We start from the raw sequence: 14,318 nt of genomic DNA, 5'->3' as shown, positions 1-14,318 counted from the left end.
TGTCCTAACAGAGAATTTGACACATTCTACTCGGTATCCATCTCAAGCTGGTGAGCATACAGAACATTTCCTCTGTTATGTCTAACCCCTAGTCTGCAACACAGAATTATGTATTTCAGTATTAAAAATATGCCTGCTGTCCTTTGTGGTCTTTCAAACATTCTGTATTGTTTTACTTGAGCTAGACCAAAATACACAATTAAAGTATGATGCCGTTTTTTGATAAAAGAGTATTTAAAGTCAGCGGTACGTCATACGGAACATGCATTTTGAGGTAGCAATTTACAAATAAACTGTGCTCACCAAACTGGTCTTTATTAATCTGGAGAGGTGAGGGAACATTTATGGGGTGGGGGCATATTTATCACATTCTGTGGCAAGTAATACAGCCTGCCATATCCATGTATTACATTAAAATTAATCTTTTAATACTAATACAATTATGACAGAATGCCAGGTGCAAAAAGAAGTATAACATGGTGACATACATACTTATATTCAGGTTTCATATAAGTAAATGGCAAAACAATTTAAATATTCAAAAAAAAAAATTCTAAAAATGTTTTAAGCTTCAAAGTTGTTTCTGTAACTTTAACAATCCAAAAAGTTTGCAGCCATGAGCAGTTCCAGTGCGATCTCCGGAGCGATGGGGAATTCAGGTATTTCTGTGGAGCTGTTGGTGTAACGGACCTTGTAGGTGAAGTACATGCAGACCTTGGACAGGACGTGAGAGGGAATCTCCCTGAAGTTCACTTCGTTGGTTTCATTTTCAGCAAACTGTCCTGTAGATGGAGGGTGACAGTAGGTGTCATGAGCCAGAAACAATTAACTTAAGACACACAACTCTGAATTTATGCAATGTCAGAAATACAACTACGAGTATCCTATCCTGGATAAAGCTATCAAACTGTAAATATGCAAAATGCTACCCACGAGCATAAAAGAAAGGCACTAAACATTTACTAGGAGGTATCAAAACCCCTGTATGGAGGGAGCATAGTGCCACCAACTGGACACTACTCTACACTTTGATCCCAGCATGTGATAAGAGTATATTGTTAATGGAAACTAGGCTGACAAATGAGTAACAATGTTTTTTATCAAAGTAAAACCCTGTTCATAACAAGTTTAACAAGGGGAGATGAGGTTATCCAAGTATTCAAAGAGGATCAACTCTGATTTATATTTGGTCCAAAGTGGAAACGTGAGTATTTTTTTTTTTTTTTCAGACTGCGCACGCCTGAATCAGTAAAGATTCCAGTATCTTTTAGCTACTAAATGCCAAGTAAAAATAATCCCAGGTTACCCAACTCTACAGGACAGTTTCTTAAAACAGTACTGCCTCAAAATATCCAAGCAACTGTTTTTTGTTCAACCGTACCCTCACAGCTGTAAAGCAGCACTAACTACCAAAAAGCCTAATGCTCCAACACTCCTTTCCTACTTTATTGCAGTCTCTCATTAGGCTCTTGGAAGAGCAAACCATGTCTGACTGCCAACATTTAGTAAATCTTAGATGCAAGCTACTTCTTCCCAGAAATATCGCTCACAATATACATCGTGGTGGTAAAGCATAGACTGTCATGTGGAGTAAGCAATTGCATAAAATATCTTCCATTTCAGGCAAATTCTACCTGGGCAAAATGTATTATTTAAATCTAATCTCCATTTCAACAGGTTAAAGAGAATGACAGGAATCCAGCAGTCTGGATAGAAAACACTGAGCTTATCCCCTACTTATTTCTGATAGCTCCCAAAAATGTGTCACATTGCTTGATCATAAAAAAAAATTAAATTCCAACTGGACTTCTTAGAGTACCACTGAATGTGCTGATGATTCTGTTATGAATTATTAGTCTACAATATCTTTTAGTTTAAGTAAAGTCTGTATGCTAATTATAACAGAAGAAAATACAGCTATACTTTCACCAATTTGCACAAATCCTCACCTGGTCCGCTTAACATGGCTTTGATAGTCCCAGATGTCAAAGCATGTTCTCTTTTCACAATAAATTCATGGCCATCTGAAGAGATCAGCTTCACATACATGGCATCTGGCCCTTCACAGCCACCGTAGGTTCTCTCTTCACCGTCTATGAAGCAACACACACTGATAATCTCAAACAGGTGGAAGCCAAGTGCTGCAGTACCACACACACACATTTTACCAACTGTAAGAACAGTAGATACTCTCATGAGAACCAACATGTAATGAATTGGAAAACATTATACATTTCTGGGAAGGTACAGGATAATATACAGCCTAGGTCAGTTCATTACTTACCCATTCTGTTTGGTAAGTTCTGTTAACCCTGAAAGGAAACATGGACAAATAAGATACGAAACATCACTCGTATGAACGACTCTTAATTAGGACACCAAGACCACATACACAATATAAAGTCAACTTACGCTGGACACTGGCTGTAATGCCGTTATGTAGAATAATCACTCCTAAATTACTGTTTTCGCTTGCTAACGTTAGGCCTTGGTTTTTTTTGTGAATTTCTGACAATCACAACGTAACGTTGAGACGGATCAAACAAATAGTTGAAGCTAACGTTATAAGTAATGTACCACAATCTAACGTAGAGATCGTTTAAATAAATCGCAATAAGTAACGTACAGTTGTAAAATACCTCATCTAAAATTAGATTAGTGGTCATTTCTTTCTCTTCTTTAGGTGACACCGCAGCCGATAGTGTTAGCCAGCAATATAACGCCTTGCCAAACGAAGTACAACGTTATAATTTATTTCATCGACTATTTAGTTTAAAATGAATATCGGAAAACAGTCCGAAACACGGCAACACAAAAAGAGCATGCAATGACAGACAAAACACTGTTTCTTACCACTTTGTTGTAGAATGTGGAGTGACGGACTGCGTTTCAGTTTCAGCTAATGTTAGCCACCAGGCTGTTACCCGGAACTAGTTTGTGTGAACACTCGTCCGCGATAAATGTCTTCCGTAGAACGGATTTTCCGGAGAAGCGGACCCCTGCCGTCTAAATCCTGCCCAACGCAAAAATGTCTATTTCAAAATTAAAATGTAGTTACATTTTTTAGCTGAGACCCTTCTTACATTTTCCGAAGAGAAAAACGTTTTGATAAAATTATAACTGTTGTAACGATAATCGCAAAAAGCGCAAATGATAGAATAATGTGCAAAGCAGAGGCTATTTCTGGATAATGATTATTTACACGTCCACCGCCCAATATAAGTCACTGTCACTAGATAATACATTTAGATAAGAGAGGGGAAATAAGATTATACATTTTTAATTTTAATGAAGAGCTGAAATGACTTGTCATCCATGAAGAGTTGAGATTGTCCTGTGAAGCCTAAGGGGGGCGCCTGTGTGTCAGGTTACCCGCCCTGACTGTCTCCATTAGCTATGATAGGGGAGAGCAGGTGCTGATTGGACATGACAGAGATATTTTACAGGCCCATAAATCTGGATTTAAGAAAGAATGAGAGAGGGAGAGAAAGAGATAGAGACGGCATGCACTCTGCACTACATACTTTCTAAAGTCCAGTTAGTAGAAATGAATCAATTCACCATATTGTGCATTATTTTGATTACAAAAGTAAAAGTATTCAACTCTTTGAATAGTATTATACACTTACAGGGCCGCCCAAAAGGCACACATTTTCAAAACTAGATTATAAAGTTTGTTGTTTGTATCAACAGACAACCATTACAGTTCATAAAGTCTGTACATTGTGTCTGCAATAGATTAGAGACAGTTGGGCACGTATTGTAGTCACGGTCAGATTCAGAATGTGACTTTGACCTGATCCTGCCTGGAGTTCTGCTCATGGGGGAAAAGTGATGACTGTTGAAATCTGACACTTCCATATGGACGGAGAGTTATCTGAGCTGTGACACGAAGAGCAGACCAGCACAGTTAATATTAACACTCCTCATGGAAGACGGTAAGGAATTCCTTATACTGCTGCTCATTTACACACAGATGTTAAGGTTCTTCTTCAACTGGTGGGATAATGGAGACATTTTATTCCCAGACTTGTTTAATTGACTGTGCTCATTGCTATAACGATGTCAATGGTGACTTCTGCAGAGGTGACACCTGACCTGATATTTGTCTTACAGTAATACCACGCTTAGCTATGCTGTCAGTTTGTGTTCCAGAAAGTTCCAGTAGCCTCCCGCCTGTTGACTGCCAGTGTTGCCTGTTGACTCTCTAACACACACACACACACACACACACACACACACACACACACACACACACTCACACAACCAAAAACAATCACTGACCTTCCAGTCCCCCATTACACCATTAGTGCTTATGATCAGAGCATGCGGGTGGCGGCAGGCGCTTTGATGTGTCTCTGATACGACTCACCCCGCTGCAGCTGCTCTCAGCTCTATTTCGGGGAGGCTGCTGTGGGCCCTTAGAACAGGGCTTCCTTACACACACCCATACACACACAATACATTCAAACGATCTTGTCACACGAAGGGATATCATCCATCCCTTTAACACATCAACCGTATACTCTCTCAGATCACGCTTTCTTGCACACACCCAGGCAATTCTGAAATGGTGGGATGCAGTTAACTTGCTAGAAAAGGCACTTGTCCATCTTTATGCTTGTTAGTGTAATTACCTGTCGATGTTTGTTGGACATCTTAGACAGTCAAATGGGTCACATTCAGCATGGCTTTCATTCTTATTGGCTTGGGAATGTGCAGATACATTGCTGTTCACTTGGTTTATATGTGTTTTAAACATTTCTCTCATCATCAAAGATAGAACGTTATGTAAAGGTAGGTATGGTACGGTAGATAAGTAGACTAGGCCTTATTTTGACTTCCTCATTTTCCACTTCTTTTTAGCACCAGTTTCAATATGAGTTGGTCAAATGTCAATGCACAGGATCATTTATGAACAGAACAATAGCTTAGTTGAAGAGGCCCTGAATGAAACCAGGTCAGAATTTTAGTCATTGTCGGGGAAAGATAGGGGGAGGAATGTCTTTGGGCATATCTTTTCTGAAAAGAGGGAAAGGCCTGTCACAATGAATTGGAGGGTACAGTCCCTTTGGCCTGCAGCGAGTCACAGTGCCCTGGCAATCCTTGTGTTGCTCCGAATCTCAAGAACAATTATCACATCAGAAACAATTATATCTCACTGGATGAAAGGTAAAATGACTACATGTGTAATGTAATTAAGAATATGGATTCATTTAAAAGAGCTCTGTTCCTATTTTTGCATAATGGAATTTGGTTCATTCTTCACAAAGAAAATCAGCTGTAGTTATATTGTGTCATAATGTGAAAAAAACAACACATTAGACTTTGGCTTTATTGCGTGATTTCAGGTTCAGACATACTGAAGGCGCATCAGCTCCTGTTGCTATTACAACACCACGTATACAGTAATATCATGACACACGTCATTTCCCAGATGTTATGTCCATCCAGGAATCCTGTGGAATTGCTGGATGGACATAACATCTGGGAAATTATTAAATCATTCAATAATGCAGGGTTAGCGTGAAGAATGTTATTACAAACTGACTGTTACAAAAGGGCTCACACAAAGACAGCTCAACAAAAAAGTGATACCCTTATGTACCCAAACACAGTGGTTGAGTGTCTCTATCAATGGTTTCTTGGATAAATAGATGCACAGGCAGCAGAGCTGTTAACAGACATAGAGTTTGAAAAAACCTTTCTGAACAGGTTCAGCAGCGGGAATACTAACACAATGCATTCTTACCAAAGCAACGCTATTATGATCGTCATTAACAGCGCACCCTGCAGTACAATGAATATTCAAAGCCGCCAACTTGTGCAACCATTAAGACAAAGGGGTTTGCACATAATACTGAGTCACAAGCAGAGAATGCTGCATAAGAAAAAAATGACCCTACATGTTTGTTTTCTGCAAAACAGTGTTAGTTTATTGTTCATACAGAATGAACGCCTCAAATGGCATACCAGAGAGATAAATGGACCTGACAAGCATTTCCTCTCAATAGCTTGAGGCTAATGCACCGTGTTGTTTGTTTGAACTATGATGACTCACCCTACGGACCTCTATGATAAAACCCTCACCATAGCTCACATGTCGTTAGATAAACACGACATGACAAGTCTTATACTGTATCAAAAATGGCATGTGGGATCATTAGCATATGACAAAAAAAGAAAGTACTGCAAGTCTACGTTATAATCGTTTACTTTAGATGACAGAGTGATAGCTTTATTGTTTTATGACAGATGAAGTGATGCTAAGCTAAGCTAGCTATGCAAGGCATGGAAAGGGGATCTGCATAATACTTATGTCTGACCAACAGTTTTTAAAAACACACCGGGCACCGATATCCCCTCACTGCTTACAAGTCTTAATCCAATTTTAGAAGCACAAGCAAGTTGCGTTGTTCATCAGAAGATGAAGGCTCGGTCTCAGAGGGGGGAGTTAAATATACACATGAAAAAATCTTGCTTTCATCTTAGTGGGTATATTCCAGACTTGTCTGTCCAAGCCAATCCTTACAGACACAGATATATCTACACCTTTATATCATGTTATTACAATTATTAATAATGAAAGATTACACTCATAACAAATGTTACAGTGCGTTGAAGAGCATTTGGTAACTGTTTATTCACATGTACTAATTATTTACTGTTTATATACCAGTTATGGAGGAGTTAAGAATAACTTATAGTTGTTGACAAATAATAAAGATTATAAATTGCCATTCATCTACTTATAACTACATTTTTATGTGTTACGAACACCTTTCTTTATTGTTAATCTTGCTTTAAAATGCCAAAAAGAGTATCGATTTGGCTGAAAAACATTTGAATATTTCTGGCTCTAGATTGTTACTTTTTAAGAGATTGTCATCTCTTGAATGTTTCATCATCAATATCTAAAAATCATTGGTAACAAATTCAGCGGTTTCAAAATCAGGTTATTACTGCGTCCAAACTGGTAACGTAATGTGGAGGACCAGAAGTTCATTGCTGAATATAAAGATAATTGTAGATTTTCCACCCTGGTTCGGATCGTAGCTGTCACTGGAATTAGTTATAAGGCTTCTATAAAGGTAGGATATGCTTATATGGTTTTGGTTTATATTCGTCCAGGACTGCTTATGCTTCCAAAATCTTGTCCAGCATGCTGTGCCATATCAGAATAGTAACAGAGATATTGTATACTATTACTGACAAGTTAGGCTTCACATGGAGGTTGTAAGTACCAGGATTACACACTCTTCTGAGTATTCCTTAAGGCAAAATGTCTATGATACTATAAATGTCTGTTGCAATGACACCTGATATTGTAATCTGTGGGACAATGTAAACAAATAACAATATGAGTGAGTTAGGATCTGAAATGTAACCCAATCATCTCTAACATTTACACTATGTAACAGTTTGAGACGACAGAGCGCTGCAGGTTTTGCACTGTCTGCCTGGCGTCAGGGCAGAGGGCACAGCAAGTGCAAGACATGGCGTTGCTGATTCCAGGCAGGTGCCATGGCTGGTGTAAGAATACACTAATCTAAGGCCGATCAGCAGTGGAAACAGTACAATCTCACCCGAGACAAACTGGGGCACCTGCCTGCGCCTGCACCGCTAATGCGAGACCCTGACGAAGGCTTTGATTTTGCGCCTACTCCTTCCCCCCCCCCCGGATCTCATTACGAGAAGGTCATCATGAGGCCATCATTGCTGGGAGGCTAAGCACAGATGAGACGATGAACTTCGGCGATACATAGAAGTGAACAAGTGGAAATCCTTGCGTCCATCAATTCCAATCCATCTGTTAATTAAAGTCAGTGTAATACATTACGTTCCATTGATGTTTGTTGTAGAATATATGGGGTGCTGGAGAGTTTGTATTTCATTCAGTAATCAAAAATATGAGAAATACGCAACATGTAGTTTGACAAGGCATAACATCTTTATTGTTATACACATAACTTCATCTCCAAAGACTTTGCACAAATCAGTGGGGTAACATGAACCTTGAGATATCAAAAGTCTCGAGCAGTTCCTCGTCATATCCTAAAATACTCAAACAAGTACATCTGCCTTTTACATCCCCAAATGGTACATACAGTACAACCAATTAGAAATACAGTTGTTGTTTTTTTTCCACTGTCAAACATTATCATGTGCATTACATTACCAATTACAAACAAGTTATATTCATTGTCAAAATACAGGTGTGCAAATTGTTAGAAAAATACCAACTCATACCAGATTCTGGATTGTGCTCTGTAAAAATCCTTACAAATAGTATATAATAATCTATATATAAATGACTCCAACATGCAATGTTGCATTTCAAAAACTATCCCATAAACAGGCTGTTCTGTTAAACCCTCGGAGAACTCCAGTCTTCACCGTGCTCGTGTGAAGACAGTTAAAACAAGAAAAGAGGGTGTAGCAAAGACAGGGTGAAAAATCATTATTTAATACATCACATTTGTAATATAACAATGTTTTTTCTTTTTTAATAATATAGTGTCTTGATCTGCTTTCATTGTCTATGCCACAATTTGAATATATTCTGATAGTTAGTTATGTGGACAGTTTGCAAACATCTAACAGACTGAAGCATTCTCAAAATGCAATGTGCTGCTCATTGTACAACAGACAGTCAAGTTAAACTTCCAAACTGAATTGCCGCAAAGAAAACCGAGACATAGTAAAGCCCTTTTTATGATGACCAATGCTCACAAACACTTTGAATAAATAATTAACCTTGGTAGTGATGACAGTACATGTCAACCATATAAATAACCACTTTTAAAATCAAAAGAAACTCATGCCATACCTGCAACCAAGACTACGAACAGCTACGATGAGGCAAGTCAAAAGCTTGATTCAGGTAATGACAACAGTCAAAGTATCCCCCCTACAAGACAAAGTTAAGACAAGGATGGCATCTCCCAACCCCCCCACCCCCCTCCCACTCCTCATCTTTTTCTGAGGTAAACAGTAGTACTGTTAAAGACTTATAAAGGCATCTCTCAGTCTCCCTGGTGCCACATTTACCATGGCCTCAACCTGAATGAATTCAACTTCCACTATCCACAAGACTGTCTTGATCCAGTCTTACGAGCACGCACGCACTGCTGGGCCTACAGAAGCAGCTGCGTGAACCGCCTCTTTGCATTTGAGTGGTATGCTGAAACATTGAAAGCAAAGAATAGAATGAAGGAATTCAAGCGGGTTCATTGACATGTGCAACGGAACCGTTTTCCTTCTGATTTAATAAATAACATAAGACATTTGTTACTTCACTCTCGCGGAGCTAGGTAGCTTTTAAAGTGTGAATCTCCTTCATAAATACAATGCTGGCTGATAAGCAACACCCTCCCTCAAAACCAGTCTATTATAATTTTGAGAGTCTGTCAAAAATAAATGGAACATAGGATTTCTGTAATGGTACACCCCCCCCCGCCCCCCTTTTTGGCAAAATATACTATAAGCTTTTCTTTGAAAAAAACCCCAAAACATATTGCACTTTCAGTAACATGAATGTGTAATGTCAAATTACAACTCAATTATTAGAAATGAGTAAAATGTCAAAATAAAAAGGGAAAATAAATGTATTCACTCATTTTGAGAGGAGAAGAAATTTCCTTTTCAACTACAAGACTGCAGGTAACCGACATTCAGAGAACAACATTGAACAAAAAAAAAAAACAGAAAACAAACAAAAAAAACTAAACGTTAAAACTGTACCATGCACGGGGAGTGTTTCAAAGCAGTGTATCGTGGGTTACTCGAGAGAAATGGGGTGATGATTGGGCGAACAGAGTAAGACTGGCTAGTGACCGTGCTAGCACTGACTGCTGGCAACGGCCGTGCCCAGTTTCCTGTTGCAAGAGTGGCGTGAACCCCCAAAAAAACGCTCCGAACACCCGAGCACGCTCCCGCTGCGACCGTTCTCCCCCGCCCCCCGCCCCCCTACCCCCGGCCGCCGGGCTCACATCTCCCCATCAAAACGTCAGATGGCAAAATAGAAAGGCAGCTGTTTGCTCCCTTCATCTAAAAGTGCATCTCCACACTCTTCCAGCAAAGTCCATCAGCCCACCGCTATCTCTGCCAAGGCAGTGGCCTAGAGCGACCAGTGCTTGGATCAGCACGCGCGTGGGTTTCAATTACTTCTTTTTTTTCAGACTGTGTATGTTTGGTTGCATTTTTAAACTTTTTTAAAATCTTTTTTAAAATCTCACTAGACACAACATTTCACCTCAGCTTTCAGAGAAGCCAAAGGAGTGCTAATTCACAGAGCTGGCCCTTAAAGAAGGCCCAATGACAGGTTTGGTGGTAGCGATGCCTTCCTCCTGATTCTCGTCGGTGTCACGCTGATTCCTAAACACCTACGGCCACCCCCGTGTCTCACTGGCGCCATTTTCGTTTTTCAAGGCCTGGCGATGCAACTGTAACCGGTTGCCATGGTTTCACTGCAACATAAAACAGTTTTCTTTGGCTTTATTTGGCTGCTTGTCACATTTCAGACACACATTGTGGCACACTGGACACACAAGACATGGAGTGGAGGCGGCAGATTGCTCTTTAGAGATACATTTATTCATCCGCTCCATATTCATTTTTTACAATAAAAGTGTCTAGAAAGATGAACTCACCTGAGAAACAGCATCATCATGTCAGAAAATGGACAAATATAATTGCAAGGCCAATATTCAGCAGCATTACCATAGCAACAAGGATCGAGTTAGGACCCTGCAAAAAAAATGACATTATGATAAAGTTCAGATATCGCATAATAATCTACAACAACAATCAAATGATATGAACATGCAGTACATCCATATCCACATACATGATTGTTAACCATCTGGATATGAAGGAGTAGGCAGTACTAAAGGAATAGCTAGATATTTTGGGAAAGTTAGATGAGAAAATTGATGCCAGTCTTATGTTTAAGGGTGGTAGCAATCTTTTTAGCGAACACTCGGCAAGGAAGCGAATAAGCGTATTTCCCAAAATGTCTAAACTATTCCTTCCAAAACTCATTTTTCTATCCTTTCACTGATACTTACTGTTTCTTCCGTGTTTTCTGCAATATCCATACTGGCTTTCTTTGTGTCTGCGAGGCTCTTTGGCTTTAGGGAATCCTGCTTCCTGAGTTTCGGGTCGCTCTTGTTCTCCCGTAGGGAGGCTGGCTTAGGAGTGGGGATACTATAGGACTTAGGGGGTTGTTGGGGTATGTGTGCCAAGTCCAGGGTAGTAGGCTCTTCTTCTCTATCCTCCTCAGGGTCCGGTGGTGGTTGGACCCTTGTAGGGGTCTTCACGTAGTAACTGTGGTACTCGCTGAGGAGCTGGCCATTGGCCGGCATTGCCGGAGGATGTGGAGCAGGAGCAGATGCTGGGGTAGGCTGCTGAATATTAGTGGGTTTGTTTGAAGCCTCGACGTGCACATGAGAACTTTTAGGGCCATCAGTGACGGACAGCCTCTCCTCTTTACTCAGCTTCCGACTAGACCGCTCATCCTTGCTGGTCTTATGACTTGACTTCTCTTCTTTGCTTGTCTTGCGGGACGGTTTTTCCTCTTTGCTGGTTTTGCGGCTGGTGCTGTTGGCGACCTGATTTTTCTTCTTGCTGGAGTGAGGCGAGGGGGGAGGCGTGGCTGCAGGACTGGTCACAGGGGAGTGGGGAGGAGTGGTACCTTTGCGGTAAAAGTGGGGAGAATCGTTATGGGAGATTTCCTTCTTTTCAACAGGGACCTCTTTAATCTCCACCGGCTCCTTCTGTGGTTGTTTTAAGTAGTCAGGTCCTGCAGAGGTGAGAGAGGTGATTCACATTAACATAATAAATACATGCCTAAACCATAACCATTCGTCTTACTATTCTTCGAAAGGATTTTGGAAAAAGTTTAAACATTTTTGGCCAGGCCACTGTCCAAGAAGCCAGATTAGGAGAACAGAGCACTAGGGCTGCACTATCGCAATATGGCCTATACGTCAATTTTCAAATCGCAAGAGGCGCAATATGTGTGTTGAAAAATAATTTCAAATTAAATCATATTAAAACATATTTGCTTGTTACAAATCTCTGCAAAAATTACACCATAATAATTCTAATGTTTTTTTCATGAAAATGAGAATAAAGATGTAAAAAGTATCATTCCCGCTAATATCGCGATTCATATCACAATTGCAAAATCAGTCAAAAATAATCACAATTAGATATTTCTTCAAAATTGTTCAGCCGTACAGAGAACTCTTAATCTGCGATCCATCCTGCCTAACTGGAGAGTTCCACCGCAAGCTAGATTCGAATCAGAGCTGGCCCTAAGCACAGTTGAACTTTCAATTAAAATATTCATGAATCAACATTATATATGCAATCATTCTGCAAAGACTGGGGGAGAGAGGGGAAAATAGACTGATTAATGCAGGGTCATAAACACCATTTCACTGAGTAAGCCTCCTCTGCAGGCTCATTGTTTTCATCAGCCGTTATCTTTTATCAGCATGTTGTTTTCCGGGAAAGGCCCTTGTCACATCCATTCTCAACATCCAACCAACATGGCTGTAAAGATAAAGAGAAGCGACCTTAAGGTGCAGCGATGACTCAATCTGAATGTAAATGCTTTTTGCATGTGAGAATGACACTTCATCTGTCCCTTTGTTTTGTACTGAATTCATATATATATTAGAGACATTAGGCTCTTTGTTTGCCTGTTTTTTTTTCACTTTGCCAAAATTAAATGGTGTCAGAGTGACTAAGAGAGAGACATGGCTGCTTTGTTTGAAGTACATCAGATAGCATGAGCAGAGAGGAATCGTGCACATCCCATAAAGACAATTTCAAAGAGAAATATAGATAGAAGAAAGAACTAATAAAATATAGATAGAAATAATATAGTAGTATAAGTAGAAAGTAAACGAAAATACTATCTTGCTTGTTGTTCACCCTAACCAGATACTATATCCTGAGTCAGTGTATGTGATCTAATGTTGGTGAGTTCAATATTGACTGAGTTATTGTGTTTAAAAACAGGCTTATCTCAGAGAGCAATCAAAAGTATTTACGAGACGCCTCTTATATGCATGCCCCTTATTAAGTTTACATGCTGTAATTCAGTGGAAAATAATTCATATTAATTTAAATTTGACACTTATCCTCTCTAGGAGCAGTTGTACAAACATCAAATACTGAAAGGGAACAAGTGTAGCCAATCCCATATCAGAGTAAATGGCCTTATCGCAGAATCTTTTGGGCCTCGGTACTCATAAGCCCGAAGTATTTTTTAGCTGCATGGCATTCCTAATTTGTTTCATGATGGCCACAACCAATAAGACCTACTACAAGGAGACTAGAGGGGGGACATTTGAACATCAGCGAGGCTTAATATATCCGCCGTGCTTAATTTCACACCATAACTCAATAAGAGTTAGGGCTTCGTTGGCGGGCCGGAGCAGTTTCACTGTGTTTGGGGACAGATTCCTGCGAGGGGTTCCAGGCATTTTCTGAATCGTTCTCGGCTCTAAAATGACCCACAGCCTCATGCTAACATAGAAGTGCAACAACGGCAGTCATTTAAAACTGCTTCCACTACACTTCTGAACAATGCTGGATTCCAAAATATGCTGAACATGCTTTTTTGCTTGTGTTTAAACACTAGAAAGCTGCTGAAGAACCTTTTGGACATTTCACTTTGATAAATCGCACTACTTGTGGTTGTTTTGTAGATACTTTAGCGTGTTGGAGATATTACTGTGATGAGTGAGGGAAGATTATTCTTCCAGGTCAGCTGCAATATGTACTGGGACTCAATTACCCAAATGGCTGTGGTGTTTCTTTCATCTGAACAACACGCTGAGGCTGCAGCCTCCTAAGGAGGGTCATTAAAACGGGCCATGGTATTAGTCACGACCGAGACAAAAATACTTATTTGTCCAATACGCACAAATAAAATTGAAGTTAAGTGCATTTTATTCTTTTTTAAGAACTGTAATATATACTGTTTTTTTACCTCATCATTTTTTACCTCGTCTCTTTGGGGCTACTAGAATACACGCTTTTGGTTAAGCTGTGGTTGACAGTTTGCCTCATGTTAATCCACAGCACATTTTCTGCTCCGGTGCACTGTTGACAAAACACACACGCTGACACATGCGATCATATACTCTCACAAAACACAACAGAACGGCTCTTTAAGACCCAGCCTAACCCCTACTGACCTGAATATGAGATGAAGAGCAGCAGCAGGAGGGGACCTTCGGTATGCGTGTGCATGCATGTACAGTGTATGTGTAAATGGGGGGGGGGGGGGGGGGGGGGGG

The 14,318-nt window shown here is 40.0% G+C and overlaps 2 protein-coding genes across 4 annotated transcripts in view; both read right to left on the bottom strand.

Moving 5' to 3' along the window:
- Positions 1-298: 298 nt before the first annotated feature.
- Positions 299-2,958, bottom strand: eloca (elongin C paralog a). The gene is made up of 4 exons (XM_031850213.1): positions 2,854-2,958; positions 2,285-2,312; positions 1,950-2,093; positions 299-782 (listed from the first exon to the last, which is right to left on the bottom strand). The coding sequence occupies exons 2-4, from the start codon at positions 2,286-2,288 to the stop codon at positions 592-594; spliced, it is 339 nt and encodes a 112-aa protein (XP_031706073.1). The 5' UTR covers positions 2,289-2,312; positions 2,854-2,958; the 3' UTR covers positions 299-591.
- A 4,971-nt stretch (positions 2,959-7,929) lies between these two features.
- The window catches only part of jph1a (junctophilin 1a), a 30,046-nt gene continuing 23,657 nt past the window's right edge, over positions 7,930-14,318 (bottom strand). For 2 of the 3 annotated variants that reach the window (XM_031850114.1, XM_031850113.1), the window contains 3 exons: positions 11,070-11,803; positions 10,653-10,749; positions 7,930-10,469 (listed from right to left, as the gene is read on the bottom strand). In XM_031850114.1, coding sequence (XP_031705974.1) covers positions 10,669-10,749; positions 11,070-11,803 — 815 coding nt within the window. In that variant the 3' untranslated portion in view covers positions 7,930-10,469; positions 10,653-10,668. Of the gene's footprint in view, positions 10,470-10,652; positions 10,750-11,069; positions 11,804-14,318 lie in introns of those variants that run through there. The other variant, XM_031850116.1, reaches the window with a different exon arrangement.

Source organism: Anarrhichthys ocellatus, unplaced genomic scaffold (genome assembly GCF_004355925.1).
Source record: "Anarrhichthys ocellatus isolate YVR2014 unplaced genomic scaffold, GSC_Weel_1.0 scaffold10, whole genome shotgun sequence".
NCBI classification, from domain to species: Eukaryota; Metazoa; Chordata; class Actinopteri; order Perciformes; family Anarhichadidae; genus Anarrhichthys; species Anarrhichthys ocellatus.
This window is presented reverse-complemented; position numbering and strand designations above follow the sequence as displayed.